The sequence below is a fragment of the Lynx canadensis genome, chromosome E2, assembly GCF_007474595.2.
Source record: "Lynx canadensis isolate LIC74 chromosome E2, mLynCan4.pri.v2, whole genome shotgun sequence".
Taxonomy (NCBI): Eukaryota; Metazoa; Chordata; class Mammalia; order Carnivora; family Felidae; genus Lynx; species Lynx canadensis.
The window spans coordinates 34,156,382-34,171,203 of record NC_044317.1 but is presented as its reverse complement, the minus strand read 5'-3'; the positions used below and the strand labels follow the sequence as shown (position 1 = coordinate 34,171,203).

General features: G+C 53.5%; 1 protein-coding gene across 1 annotated transcript in view; it reads right to left on the bottom strand.

Moving 5' to 3' along the window:
* Window positions 1–14,822, bottom strand: part of ZNF423 (zinc finger protein 423) — a 272,529-nt gene that overhangs the window by 121,155 nt on the left and 136,552 nt on the right. The window contains exon 4 of the mRNA XM_032591421.1: window positions 9,698–9,782. Within this exon, the coding sequence (XP_032447312.1) occupies window positions 9,698–9,782 (85 nt within the window). The remainder of the gene's footprint in view (window positions 1–9,697; window positions 9,783–14,822) is intronic.

The window sequence follows — 14,822 nt, the reverse complement described above, 5'->3', positions numbered from 1 at the left end:
AAAATCTCCCCTTCCTCTAGGGGACAGACAGGCAGACCAGCGGGCCCCAGCGTGTAGGCCAACGGACTATCACACCTCTGACAGGAGCCAACGCTCTCTAAGCACTCAGCTCGCAGCTCAGAAGTCACCTCCTAGCCAGGCTACCGCCAACCGGGTGTTTTTACCCGGCTCCCACGCACACCATGACTCTCCCTATGTTCCTCATGGAACCTATTACAACTTGAAATAGCCAGGATTTCTTATCTGTTTGCTTCTTTAACACCCATCTGCTCCCCACTAGCTCCAGGACCACAGGACTTTGTTTTGCTTGCTGTGACATCCATGCTTAGTGCATAGCATGTAGATGGAGCTCAGGCAAGAAAAAAAGGACTGAATGAATGAAGGAGTAAATGAATAAATCATTCCAACTGGAGCTACTCCTTTGGGATCTATCCTGCAGGCACAGCCCCTTAGAGCTTGACAAAGGCAGAGAACCAGTCTTCCTCTTCCAGGAAGCCCTCAGCAGCATCCTCTGAGCTGCCATGGGCCAGCACCTAGGACGTAGGGTTAGCATGGCCACAGAGTGGCTGTTTATCCTTTCTAAACAAGGGCTCTAGTATGATCTTCATTATCTTGAGCATTATCTTCAATGAGTCCCTGCCACAGGGACTACTAATAATATCAATAATATTAATGTTAATAGTTACCACTTACTGAGAACCTACATGTGCCAGGCAGTGTGCCAGGAACTTTTCATATATTTTAACTCATTTAATCCTCCAAACAGCCCCCCAAAAGTAGGGGTTGTGACCCTTTCTTTTTGTGCCGCCCCCTTCTTGTAGAAATAGATACCTCCTTTCTTTTCAAGAATACCCTCCCTGCTCCCATTCTTGGGGCTCAGGGGGCTGACACTGACCCACCCCAGCGCCCAGGAAGGGCAGGTGGGGCTAGCCTGAACGATCAACTACCCCCTCTCCCTGGCTACAGCAATTAGTTCATGGGCAGCTTCATGACCCTCAGGAGGCAGTCAGCCTTGGTCCTGCCTGAGACCTTTTCTGCTGATGAGGAAGCACATGCCCCTCTCTGCTGGGACTGCTGGACCAGGAGCTGCTGGCTGTCATCATGCACCAGAGGATGAAGGCAACAAAGAGGAAGCAGAGCTGAGAGACAGAGAGACTGGTGATGACTTTATTGGAACCCCTGGATCCAGCCATGCCTGAAGGCTCTCACCCAAGGTATCCTGGGACTTGTCAGTTACATGAGCCAAAAATTCTCTTTTTTATGTGTTAGTCAGTATGAGCTGGGTCTGACTTGTCACTGAATGAGTCCTGTCGAAACTACCGCATACCATTAGGATGTAGTTATTTTATAGACAAGGAGCTGAAGCATACAGAGGCAGATAACCGTTAGCTATGAGATGAGAGTGCTCTTAACCACTGATTGACCGTAGAGTTCTATATTCTGAGTGTGTGTGCATGCTCCCACCTGCGTACTCTGTCTCTCATTATTATTCACAGCTACAGCAGATTGAGCAAACAGTTGGTGCTTAATACAGATTGACTGGATAAACTAAAATCAATAACTTCCAAAAGGAGTTTTTGTTTAGCAAATGCTGCCATCAGTGACTTCGGGTTCTCACTCCGAGTCAGGCTCACAGTACACTGTGTACCTTCGTGGAACCACTTCCCATCTCCCCACACCCCTTCCCCAGGCAGATGAGCTGGAAACCAGAACAGGCTGATCAGCCAGCGAGGGCCACCCCGACTCCCTCAGTCAGAAGAGGAGGTCTCCCACTCCCTCCCTACTGGGCCCCAGAGACACATGAGGAAGGGGGTCCAGTGTGAGGCTCTAGCACCTACTGGGAGCTCAGGGCAGAGGAGGCCAAGCCCTGGGGCCACACTGGCCACGGGGACACTTGTTTTCTGCCATCACTTCAGTAAGGCTCAGCCAAAATCAGATGGAAGGGAAATCGCTCATGTATCAGCTGCTCCCACGCAGCCAAATGACCATAAAGGGCATTCAGTAAAGTCCACCCAACAGTACAGGCCACCAAGCCCATGGCAACGGAGAGCAAAAAGGGAAGGCCGTGCTTGCGGGCTGGTCCACACAAGATGGTGCCCGCGCCCTGGTCCCTGGCCTGGCTGCATTGGTATCTCCTCTCCATCCTTCCTCCTCCTGTCCCTGGTGGTGCTCTCCCCTTAGCCTAGAAACGTACTCTGGTCTCTCCCTCTTAAAAATGAATGCAAAAGCTTCCTGTGATCCTTGGATCCCTCTAGCTCCTGCTTCTCACCCTCCCTTCCGAGCCTGGAGCCTGGCAAGTCGAGGCTACACTGCTGGTCTCCCCCTGTCCCCGTAACTCATTCCTCCATCTGATTCCATTGACCCTGCTCTTGCCCAGGACGGTCCAGCAGACCCTCTTCAGCCTCTCTCCCATCAGCCTCTCTGTGGCTTTTCGCACTGCTGCCCAGAAGCACTGTGCCATCTTGGCGTCAATGACACCACGCTCCTCCCAGCTGCCTTCAGCAGATATGCTGATGCTTCCAGATCCCTTCTCCAGCCCAGGCCTCTTTCCTGAGCCCTCGGCCCACGTGGCCAACTGCCGGCCAGACGCCAGCCCACAGATCACCTGTGAGCCTCTCCTGCAAGGTCACATAACGCATGAACTTGAGCCCACCAAGTGTGATGAACATTCAGGTATAGGAGTTCAGAGGATTCCAGGCCCTGGAATCACACTGCCTGTGTTCAAATCCCCCCTCTGCCACTTACTGACAACAGACAAGTCCCCTGAATCCCCCATGTAAAAAAGGGGAGAGACAACAGTGCCCCCCCCCCCCTCAGCTGTAGGGGTGAGTGTGATAGCAGGTGTAGATATTGTTAGCTGGGCCTGGTACTCAGTAAGCCTCCCCTCTACGATCGTTATTGGGGCCATCTTCTTTGCCAGTCCCACAGCAGCTAGCTATTCCCCAGGCACAGTCTCATCTTCTACCTGCCACCCAAAACCTGGTCCCTTGAGAACTTAAAGTCGGTCTGAACTTCTTCCCTTCCCATAGACATTCAAATTTGCCCAGTCCTGCTAGTTTTGCCTCTTAAATGTTTCTCGAACCACACCCTCCTAACCAACGCCTTCATCTTCTCTCACCGACTTCACTGCACTATCTTTTCTATGATCCACCCACCTCCTACCTCATGATTTTTCCTGAAGCAACACTGCATTATCTATAATTTCCCAACATACTACATGGATCTCTTCTCTGTGGATTGGCTTATGCTGTTTTCTCTGTCTGGAATGCCCCTTTCCCCTTACTTCCCAACTTCTTAGGTGTCACCTCCTCCAGGAAGTTTTGCTGGATACCCAGATTGAACAACACACACTTGTCCTTTGCATTTCCGTATCTCACACTTGTGACATTACATAGAACTTTTCCTTTTGGGTTATTAACTCCCCAACTGGATGAGAGGAGAGGTTCCTCACCAAACCCCCCAAGGATCTCAATCATGTTTACTGAACTGAGGTTATTATCAGAGGAAGCCCCACCTAAAGAGCCTTTCCCTGTCTTAAAAAAAAAAAAAAAAAAAAAACAACGAAACATTTCAGCTATTTTAAAATCCAGAACTGATGGGTCCTTCGTAAACCAAAGTGCTTGATCAACAGCTTCCTTAAACCAACCACTGAGGTTCAAAGTGAGGGAAACTAAGTCCTCTCACCCTTAGGGGCTGCTAAGGGGATTGTGCGAAGCTAAAAATTAAAAAGGATGGGATGATAAGCTGTCCATATAGGCTTGCTATTCTGACAGAACAGTTCCAGAACTTGAAATGTAATCTCCTGTGGGGAAAGGAAGACATTTTTAACACGTATTAAGGTTAGACAGGTGTTTTAAGTCTGGCATTACCAGATCAAAAGCACCATGGAAGAGCCTAACACAGCCCCGTTCAGCAACATGTGTTCACGGTACACGGCGAACAGGAACCCCTTCTCCTCGTCCTTTTCATATGTTTTTCTCTTCAGTCATATTTGAGGGGTTTTGTATTTCCCTGGTGTGAGGGCGACACACTGATTGCCACCCCAGACCTTCCTTCCCCTCCTAAACACAGGTCTTCACATGGGTCCTGGGCATGCAAGCAGCCACAGAAAGATTGTAAGTACCTGGTCTGCAAGGTGGCTTTTTCAGTATGTCTTCAAGGATGTGCTTCTTAAAGACTTAGAAGACAGAAGTCCCCCCGCCCCCCCTCCCCACACACACACTCCAGATGGGCCAGGGCTCATCCTGCCACAGCGAGGGGACAGGGCTAGGGAGGGGATGATAGACAAGGACCCCAGCCCAGCATGTTGGGGGGTATGTTAAAGGCTTAAGCAGGAGGTGGGAGAGGCTGATCTTCCAGATGTACCCCCGTCCCATTTCTTCACCCCCCGATAGCAAAGCTCAGCCCCTCAGAGGTACCCAGGGAACAGGACTGACGTGACCAGGAAAACAACATCCCCGGAATGCCTAATGCCCCGCTGGGCCCCAGGCTCTGGCCTGGCTGCCTGCCAGAGGGTCCACAACCACTTTCCAAGGACATAGAGGGTGAATGTTCCTGTCAAGGTTCCCTGAGGACTGTCCCTTCCCAGCGCTGACCCTCCCCAGGGCTCCCCACAGGGACCCATAATGCCCTGGATAAGGACACCAGGGCCTAGAGGCTGAGTCACTCTGTTAGGGCCGACCTGGGTCAGAGCAAGTTCGTTATTTCAAGGACAAGTTCTCAGACCCCTTATGTAGCCACACCCAGCAGGAACCGAGAGGAGAGACACCCACAGGCAGTTGAGAAGAGGGCAGGCCTGCCCTGGCAAATCAGCTTCCTTGGTGTCTGAGGCCTCAGGTGCCCCGGGAGGGCTACACACACTTTGTGCACACATGTTCAACTTACAGAGGAAGACACTCCTCCCTTCCCAGCCACTGGAAAGGGCCCCTGTCTTTGGGCCAGGCCACAGGAAGCCCAAGGCGGGGGGCCTCCTGCAGAGCCATTTTCAGGGAGGGGGGTCACCCTTCCAGATGTGGGGGCAGCGGATGGTGGGCAAGGGCAGCAGGGCTGGGCCAGGTCGTCTCTACAGGAGGCCGCAGAACAGGGCTGTGGCCTGCTCCAAGTTTTTGTTGTGCCTGCTGGGGGAGGGGGCATCTAAAACCATTTCAAAACCTGGGGGAAGCCCAGTGAAGGGGGCCTCATTCCCTGTGGGGAGGGAGGGATTTCAAAGGGGACCCTGCTGCTGAAAAGGTTTCAAAAAACCCTTGCCTTTCTATCAGCTCCAAATCACTCCCTCGCCAGCAGCAGCCGGGAGAGGGTGCCGGGAAAATGTTTCCAAGGAGACGTGTCCCTGAGTCATCATAACTGCCAGGGTCTGGAGGCTGCAAAGCCACGAAGAGGCCCCCCGCTATAAAAAGGCCGTTTAGCATCCCCCCAGGGGGAGGTCTCCAATAGTCAGGGTCCCCAGGGAGGCCAGCCTCAGACCCCCCCCAGTGCCCCGAGTTTATGAGAAGGCCGCCAAGCTGAACAGTGCGACTTCTACCCGCCAAGTCCCCTTGGTGCCACGAAGGGGGGCTTTTATCCCCACCAGCTCCAGGCATCCACTCTGGCCTTGGGATATTTAGCAGGGGAAGCTGTCCACAGGGACACTGGGCCCCAACAGTTTTGACTGGGACTTCGGAGCCAGCCCCAGCTGGGGCTCTGGTGCCTACCACTCTTCCACTCATATTTCCCACGGTTGCCCTCTGGCACCTTCCCCAAGTCACCAAGGCCAACCAGGCCCACAGCACAAACCAAATCGAAGTTCTTTCACCTCCTTCCTCTTTTTTCTCCCAGCCTCATCCCCTCACCTCTGGACCAGACCAGGCGGGTCTCTCTTCTCTTCCATTTTCTTCCTCCTCAACACTGCAGCTAGATTAATCTCCCTAAAGCACTCAGCGACATCCAGGCCATTCTCTGCCCTAAAACCTTCAATGGCTCCCTAGTGCCTAAGCCCAATGTTGCACATTCAGGTGCCCACAGGGATGAAGCTGGGGACACAAATGAACAAAGCACCCTAAAATATAATAAAGATGGCTGGGACCATGGTGCCTGGAAACACACAAACCCAGCTGCTGCCGAGCTCGTCAGCTGTGCCACATGGGAATTCAGGGCCCTGGCTGCCACCTCTTCTGGTTTTCCAAGAGAAGCCCAATAAAACATCAGCCAACGGACCCCCAGACTTGGACCCTGGCCCTCAGGGTCAAGTCTAAACCCAAATCCCTTAACTTGGCATTCAAGGCCCTCTCTGGCTTGGCCCCAAGCTACCTCCCTACCCTCACTGCTCACAATGTTACCACATGCGATGCCTCCGTCCCAGCCAGGTCGAGCTCCTCCAACCCTCAAACTCCCTCCTCTGCTTCTGCCTCTGAGCCTTGTTCACCCCACAGTCCTCCCACAGACACTGCTCTCCACCTTCTGGGTCCAACTGCTCATCCTTCAAGGACCTCCTTCTGCTGAGCCCTCCAAGGCCCTTGTCCTCTGGTGACTGTCCTTCCTTGTCAAGGCTGTTCCCTCTGCCAGGGACGGGCCTGCCATGGAGAAAACTCCTCTTCATCCTGTGACACCCAGGCCATTCTTACAGGCCTCTTTGGATCCAACAGTCCTTGGTCTCTGTTCCCAGTTCTCATCAACCTCCCTGCCCCTGGATGCCTTCAGCTTTCCCTGCGGGTAGGGGACCCAAGGGCAGTGCTGGGTCTCTCCCACCACAGACCCTGGCAGGGAGCCACACACAGCAGAGAGAGCCCAGCTGTATTCAGACCCTGGTTCTGCTGCTTCCTCTCTGGAAGAATGCAGATAAGTCATTAAAGCTCCTCTATGAGATGAAGGATGAATACCTACACAGAGTGCCTGCCACGCGGTGTGGCTCAGTGCATGGTGGCTGCTCTAGTGCTCTCGCCCAGTGAGACCCCCCTTCGCTGCGTGATGCGTGTGCTGCGGGGTCTCCCACGGGGTGCCGTGAGGCCTCTGCGGATGGGGACCCTGTCCCCTGCTCCCTCTACCACCTGAGGGACCGTCCCAGCGCTCGACATGCAGCAGGTGCTCAGTAGTCAGTGTTCTCTGACAGATGAGGGTGATGAGGCCAGGGGAGGGCAAGCCGGTGGGGAGGGCAGGTTAGAGCAAGAGGAGGTGCCGCCCTGCCAGAGGCAGGTCTCTCATCGGGGTCCCCAGCCCATGTGGTCCTGCACGATGATACTGTTCATTGCGTGAACGTCTCACTTGGGACCCCCAGGCTCGGAGACCAACAGCTCCTTGCTGCTTGCTTCCCACATGTCCTGGGAACCAGGCCAGCTCGCAGTGCTGCAGAGTCAGGCTCGGGTGAGGGGCCCTGTCCAGCCACCAGATGGGACTGCCTCTCTCCGGAGCCTGGCCCTCCGCTCACACAAAGGCCCAGATTCCCCTCAACCCCCCCCTTTCCACTGCCCACCTTCTAGTTAGAAGCACCCCCCCCTCACCTTCCACCTGAGGACACACAGCTTCCGGGCTCAGCACAGAAGGAAAGGTGGAGGGTGGGGGGAGCACCTTTGAAATCACTGTGGTCCAATTAGCCAGGCTCTCGCCCTTCGTGCTTACAAACAAGCACACACATTAACACCTGCTACAAAGGCAAACATTTTTAGATATCTTCATCTTTACCTCCTTGACACTCCCATGAAAGCGCTCCCAGCAGCCAGTGACTGACAGGCTAGTTTCCTTCTTCTACTTCGGCAGGGGGCTTTCAAACAGAAGAAATTAAAAAGCCACCAATCTCCCTGTCAGGCTGAACTCCCAGGGCCTCACCTGCCCCTCATCAGCTCCTGGTGTCCCCTCACCACTGGGAGAGCCCCACCACGCACACAGTCAGGGCCAATGCCTTCAAGGGAACCACCCTGAATCACTGGGACACTGGATCCTCAAACCCACAGAGCTCACCAATGGTGCAGCTAGGATGGCTGCAGCATCCTCTCCCTGAGCACAGCTTCACTAAAGAAGCATCTCAACAATGGTTCTTGTTGCGGAGAACGTGGACGGTGGCACGGCTGTGGAGAATTCTCACATTGCCCGCGGGGGCATAATTTCATACAACTACCTGTATCTACTGAAGGTGAACCTACTCGTATTCCATGACCCACCAATTCCACTACCAACATTCCCATTAAAATCATATGCACGTGTTCACCAAAACCCATAGACCAACAATGCCCATAGCAGCACATTATCTGAAACAACTCCAAAATGAAAATGACCAAGATGCCCATCAAAAACCGAATAGACAAGGGGTGCCTGGGTGGCTCGGTCGGTTAAGCGTCCAACTCTTGATTTTGGCTTAGGTCACGATCTCACAGTTGTAGGATCGAGCCGTGCGTCGGGCTCCATTCTGGGCGTGGAACCTGCGTGGGATTCTCTGTCTCCCTCTCCCTCTGTCCCTCCCCTGTTCATGCTCATGCACGCATGCTCTTGTTCGCTCTCAAAAAGAAAAGAAAGAAGAAAAAAAAGAGTAGAACAGACAAGATAAATGGTGATGTGTTCACACAACAGACTATCATACACCAGTGAGAAGGGGCGATGTCCAACCACAGGCACTAACGTGAATGAAGGAAAGGCACCCAACACAAAAGAGCAGAGACTGTATGCTCTCATTTATAGAAAGTGCAAAATGGGCAAAAAAAAAAAAAAGCCTTATGCCAGCGACATCAGGATAGTGACATTTCATTGCTGGGGGGAGGGGCTGGAGGGGCCAGGAGGGGACTTCTGGGATGCGGAAATGGTCGGCTTCCTCGGCTAGGTGTTGGTTACACAGTTGCGCTCGGTTCCTGGGAATTCATTGAGTAGCACAGTTAATGGGTGTTTTTGAATGCATGCAATTAAGAGTTTTGTAAAACAGTACTCGGTCCGCAAGACTACAATTAAAAAATGTTAGAGGAAGTGAAGGGTCAGGATGCCCAACACACGCTTGAAGCCTCACTGCTCAGACTGCAAGGGTCTTGGAGAAGGTGATCATACTTCCACCAAAGACCCAGGGCACCAGCATTCCAGAAGCTCCCGAAGCCCTCACTGCCAAATCCTCCACCCACCCTGGGCCAGCTCCACGCTCACCAGAAATCCAGCCGTGCTCCCTCTGACACGCAGGGCATCCCCGGCTGCCGGCAAGACAACACCCATCCAACGGAAGGCACGTAAGACCTCACAATCACAACTTCCCCTCCCCACCTCGGACCAAGAGGGAACAACACGAAGGCACTTTGAAAGTTCCCTTTCCAGAAAGGCTGAATTTTCCAAAGTCCAAAACCACTTGAAGAAGAATAGGGAAAGTAGTGAAATACCTTTGTAAGCATTCTGTTTTGACAACGTGCCTGAGGAATTCACCACGTTTAGTGGGGAAATGTGAGCAGTTAAATCTATTCAATGTCATGACATATAAAATTGAAGCATAATTGCCCCTGAGTGCTTGACAACTGGAAAGCACTTCGTTTCAGAAATGGAGGGAAATTTATGCTGGGAAATGGAAGAGATTGTCAAAAGTTTGATTGTAATGTGAGTAGAGCTCCAGCTCTTACATTTTACTCCCATTTGAAATGTCTCGGAAACGGCAGCAGTGACTCCATCTTTTGCCCTAAAAGCAGCGAAATGATGATTGGAACCACAAATTTCAAAGCCCGATGAGTGGCCCCAGCATGGGTGGGAGGAAACGCTCTCTTACCAATCATGTGGTTGGCAACATGGATTTGGATCTCTCTCTCGTTCTCAAAGGTCATCTGGCACTTGATGCACTGGTATGTCTTTTTCTGTTTGGAAGCCAAAAAGAAAGGAATTAGATAGTCAGGAAGTGGAAAAGAGCAGAAAGCAAAAGTGCCTGGAGGTCTTCATTCAAGACTTGCCAGAATGGCTCTGGTCCCCTCCCAGGTCTCTTCTGGTCATTCTCTCCCCACCTGCCTCCAAATCCAGCTCTTCAGCCTGGGGCAGGGGACTAGGCTGCATTCCAAAGGAGGTGCTCCTCTGTTACATCTGGGGAAATTGCCATGATGGGAGTCACCATCCCAAGGTGAGAACACACAGTATAACCATGGAAAAGAAGTTGAAGGAGGCTGCCCTTCTGGGAGCATGCTCAAATCCATCCATCCATCCATCCATCCATCCACCCATCATCCATCCACCTGCTCACTGTCTACACACACACACACACACACACACACACACACCCATCCGTCTACCCATCAATCCATCTAGCTATCTTATCAGCCATCTAGGTAATACACACCTACCCATCCACCTATTCATTCATCCACCCTCCATTTATCCATCCTCTGTCTACTCATCCTTCTGTCTTCTCCTACATCCATCTACCAATCCAACCATACATCTATCTTTCCACCCATCCAACTACTCTATCTCTTTACATAAGAGATAAGGGCCATGTGGCCGAGCAGGGGATACTGCTCCTGCCAGTCCTGGTGCTTACAAGTAACTGAAGAATTCCTCACTAGGCCCACAAGGTTGCTGGTGATCCTACAGCTGGCTTCCACACACAGGAAGCTAATACCAGCTGCCTTTAGGAGGTAGAAGGAGGAAAATGGAGATCATCAGAAGCTTCAGAGCTTCTTGAAGACCCGTTCCAAAGAATCTTCTCAACAACTAAGCCTGGGTGGGTGATTGTGAAAACAGCCCCCTCTGGACAGGGGTGGTATTGCCTGTGTGGGGGAAAGTCTGTGGCTGTGAGTTTTTTTGAAGGGGGCAGGGTCGTATTGGGATCCAAAACATCCAAGCTTTTTGAAGACCACTGCAGCTCAGGGATGAAGGGACCTCCCCTGACCTCTGGAAAAGGGGGCAGGGCTTTGGATTTCTTGGTGGAACACTCGGGCCAGACCCTCAAACATGCAGCCAGGATAAACCACCAGGGGGCTCAACTGCCTCAGTTCCCAGGATGGCTCTGACCACATCTGCAGTTTCCCTCAAGGGCCTGGTCCCACCTCCAGGCCTTTGCCCACGCTGTCTCCTCCACTCGGAGTACCCTTTCCATCCTGAGGACTCTGTTCAAATGTCACCTCTGCTGAGAGGCCTCCTCTTCCCACCCCAGGATGAGTTCAGGGGCTCCCCAGGCCCCCGAGCTTATGCTTAAAGCATCTAGTTAATCAGCACATGGATTCGTCGTGGCTAATTGACTTGTTTGCTCCCCCACTGCATCGTGAGCACCCAGAGGGCCAGGATGCACTTTGTCCACCTGTGAGGTCCCACGGCCAGCAGAGACTAAGTACATGGAAAGCATTTGTTGAACAAATGAGCCAAGTTGCAAATATTATGTTGCAAAGCACTTTACTAGGGGGCAGGAGGAGCAAAGAGAACCAAAGATGCCTTCTGTATCTTGGATCCTCACTACCCAGCACAGGACCTGGCCCAGAAGGAGTGCCTAATAATGACTTAACTTTTATTACAATTGTTATTGCTGCTGAGCAAATGCTTGTTGAACGAATCAATGAGGAAACAGCTGTCCTAGCTGGTGCTGGGAGCTTTGGTTCCAGAGGCAGGGTCCCCCCTCAGGTTCCAGAACCCACTCTGATAAGACCAGGGCCCTTTCCCCCAGTGTTTCAGAAAACCTAGGGGTTCAGAACAGTGGCCCAGAGGCAGGCATTCTGCAGGGTAATGCCCAAGAAGTAGGGCGTGAGGCGGGGGGTCGGACAGAGCTGGGGTTTCTGGCCTCACAACAGACAGAGGAGAAATTCAGACCAGAAGAGACTGTGGGGGCTGAGGCCTTCTGGGGGTACACAGTCCCAAAGCCCCCATCTCAGCTCAACTCCACGTCCGTGCTCATGGAGAGCAATGATCTTGGGTCTTCCATTGTCAGAATCATTCATTCCTTCCCACATGTGTCCCCTGCCCTCTTGCCATCACATAGGAAGGGAAAGAAGAAGGAAGAAGTCAATACAAGAACAAAGCACACCCCAGGAAGCTCCATACCAAGGACGCTCAGGGCAGGCCTGCTGGATGGAAGGCTGTGGAGGCCACAGCCATGGCCAGTCCAGACCAGTGCAGAGGACTATCCATGATCAAAGTGATTTTGATTGTTCCTCCTAGGAGCAGGTGAATGAAGTGGGTTGCTGTGCTTGGAAAATAAATCACCAGGGGCTAGGCAGGATGAGAAGTTACCTCCAATACTCCTCCACCACATGGCCACCCCTCAGTGGCAGGAAAAAGACTGGCCAATAATAGGGCCCCTCCTGATGGGGAAAATGCTCCAGGGGATTCCCAAGGGAGGTGACATTGCTGACCACAAGAGCCTGGGTGCGCACGCGCGCACACACACACACACACACACACACACACACAGACTGCATGCACAGGCATGGACACGCCCATGAGGACACACACAGACATGCAAACAGACACACGTACACTCCCTTGTCACAACTCACTGTCAACACACAAGACCCCCAACCCCCACCACACACACGGCAATCTGCTCCCTCTAACACAGACACACGGGTGCAACACCCTCAGAGCAGTGGAGGCATCCTCATGGACCACACGTTCACACAGGTTGACGTATCCAAATTCATCCTGGGACGTGAAGGCTTTCAGCTCTCACTGGATCCATCATGCCCGAATGTGCCCACAGCTGCACAAGTAGCTGTGACACAAGCACACGCACAGACCCCACCCCCAATACACACCCTTGTGGACACAAGTGTAGACCCCCAACTGCCCATATGTGCATCCACGCCTTGCCACACACATAGGTTCACCAGCACCAACATTCATTAAGCATGTGTATTATACCCAGAGCCCCCTCCTCCAAAAGACGGCCCTCCCGGCCTCGCGTGCAAGGCCATGGGTGCCCAAGGCCCAGGGCAGCAGGCACCCGGCCAGCACCATCTGGTCCTCCATGTTGGTGGAACATGAGTTCAGGCACAAGCAGGTGAGGGCTCTCTTACTCTGCCTCCCTCCCGCTACAACCTTGGCCAGACCTCGTCCTCACCCCAACACCTCCTCTTGGGCTGTCTCCCCTTCTCTGTCCCCCAGAGACCCCCTCCTCCTCTGGAGCTTCAGCCCCCACCAGGAGACATAATTACAGAAAGACAGAACTTGGCATTCAAAGCACCTGCTCTGCCATAAGCCCCCTCCCCCGGGTCCCTCCCATGGTTCTCCTGGGCCTGTGGCCAGGGCTGCCTGCCCCTGTGTGGCCCCCAGCAACCTCAGAGAGGAGCCCGGGGTGGAGAGAGAACACGCTTGAGACCAGCAGAGACAGGAGATGAGAAGCGAGGGAGAGACAGGAAAGACAGCCCATAGCTACTGAATTTCCACGATCATGACAGCAGCTCACATTTACTGAGCACCTACTATGTGCAGGCTCTGTTTATTCTGAAGACTCACAATCACTCTGTGAACCCCACTTTAAGGGTGGAGAAAGTGGAGTTTGAAGAGGCCAAGCCACTTGGCCAGAGCCCCGCACTACTGGGCAAGGGGACTGGGGTTTGATGCCAGGAGGGCTGCCTCTGGAGCCCGTCTGAGCAGCCTTTCTCAGCCCCGTGTCCCAGAACACATTCGACAGTCCTGGGCCAGGGGACAGAGAGCTGGTGCGGCCTGGCCAAGGCCTCTAACCAGTGTGAGAGCACCCAGTCTGCCCCATCTGGCACTGTGAGGACCTGGGGAGTCAATGGAGGGCTGGGGTCCGCCCACAGTGGCCCAGAGTTGGGGTGATGTTGTTATTACCCATAAGCAGAGCATGGGCGGGGGGCGGGGGGAGGGAACCTCAATGCTTCACGCTCCAGCCAACAGCAGCCTCAGCCCCACCAGAACCCAGTCCTCCGAGAACTGGTTGCTATGGATACACTCCCGAGGGTCCCAGCCTGCCAGCCCCCAAGCCCTTGCATAGCCCCCAGAGTCTGCTCTTACATGCGTGAGTCCTGGGGGAGGGAGGGTGGGTGAACAGACAGCTGGGCCCCTGCCCCCAGGCGTGCCCAGGCAGGGGGCAAGGCCCCAGAGGCTGGGCCTTCACTGGGGAGGTTCCGGGCTTTGTCTAGCTCCTTTCTGCAAACGGCCCATCTGCCCAGGTCTCTAGATGTGATTGTTCCTCTCTTCTCTCACAAGGCCTGGGATGGGGAGAGGAAGGTCTGTCGGGCTCCCAGAAAACAAGGCCCCTCGGGTGTGAATCCCTGAGCTGCCATGCACAGCTGTGCATCCCTGAGTATACAGTTCCACCTTTCTGAGCCTGGATACCGCCTTTGCCAAAACAGAGGTCACAGCAAGGCTCCCAGGTTGTTGCCGTGGCCCACACAGTAGGGGCTTTATGAAGTGGTACTGACGCAGAATCCAGAGCAGAGACTGTGGAGGAGGAGGAGACTCTAGAAGCAGCCCTGTGGCTGCCAGGAGCCCCAGCGCCGTGGTGGGCAGCATGGGAAGGCAGGGATGGGGCTGGGAGCACGTGGAAGGAGGGTGTACAGGGCCCCAGTCCCGCCACACTGTCCCGTGGTCTGAACGAGAGGGGTGACCACCCTGGAGCCCACCCCAGCCTGCAACCAGGATGGGCTGCAGAGGCGATAGGCAGAATGTGGGTCAAGAGGTCGGCTGTGGCACCACACTACCTGGGTTCAAATCCCTTCTCTGCCTCTTGAAAGCCGGGGCCTGAGGGCAAACTGTTCTGTATCTCCATTTCTTCATCTGTAAAGGCAGTATCATAGTATAGACATAAAGTGCTCAGTACATCCTTATCCCCCCATAAGTGTGAGTTGTGGTTATAAACGGGATAAATACCAAGTGATGTTCACTGTGTGCCCAGCACTTCTTCTGCTCGCTTAGGCCTCAGGGCAAAACACGGAGGTCCGCACAGAAAA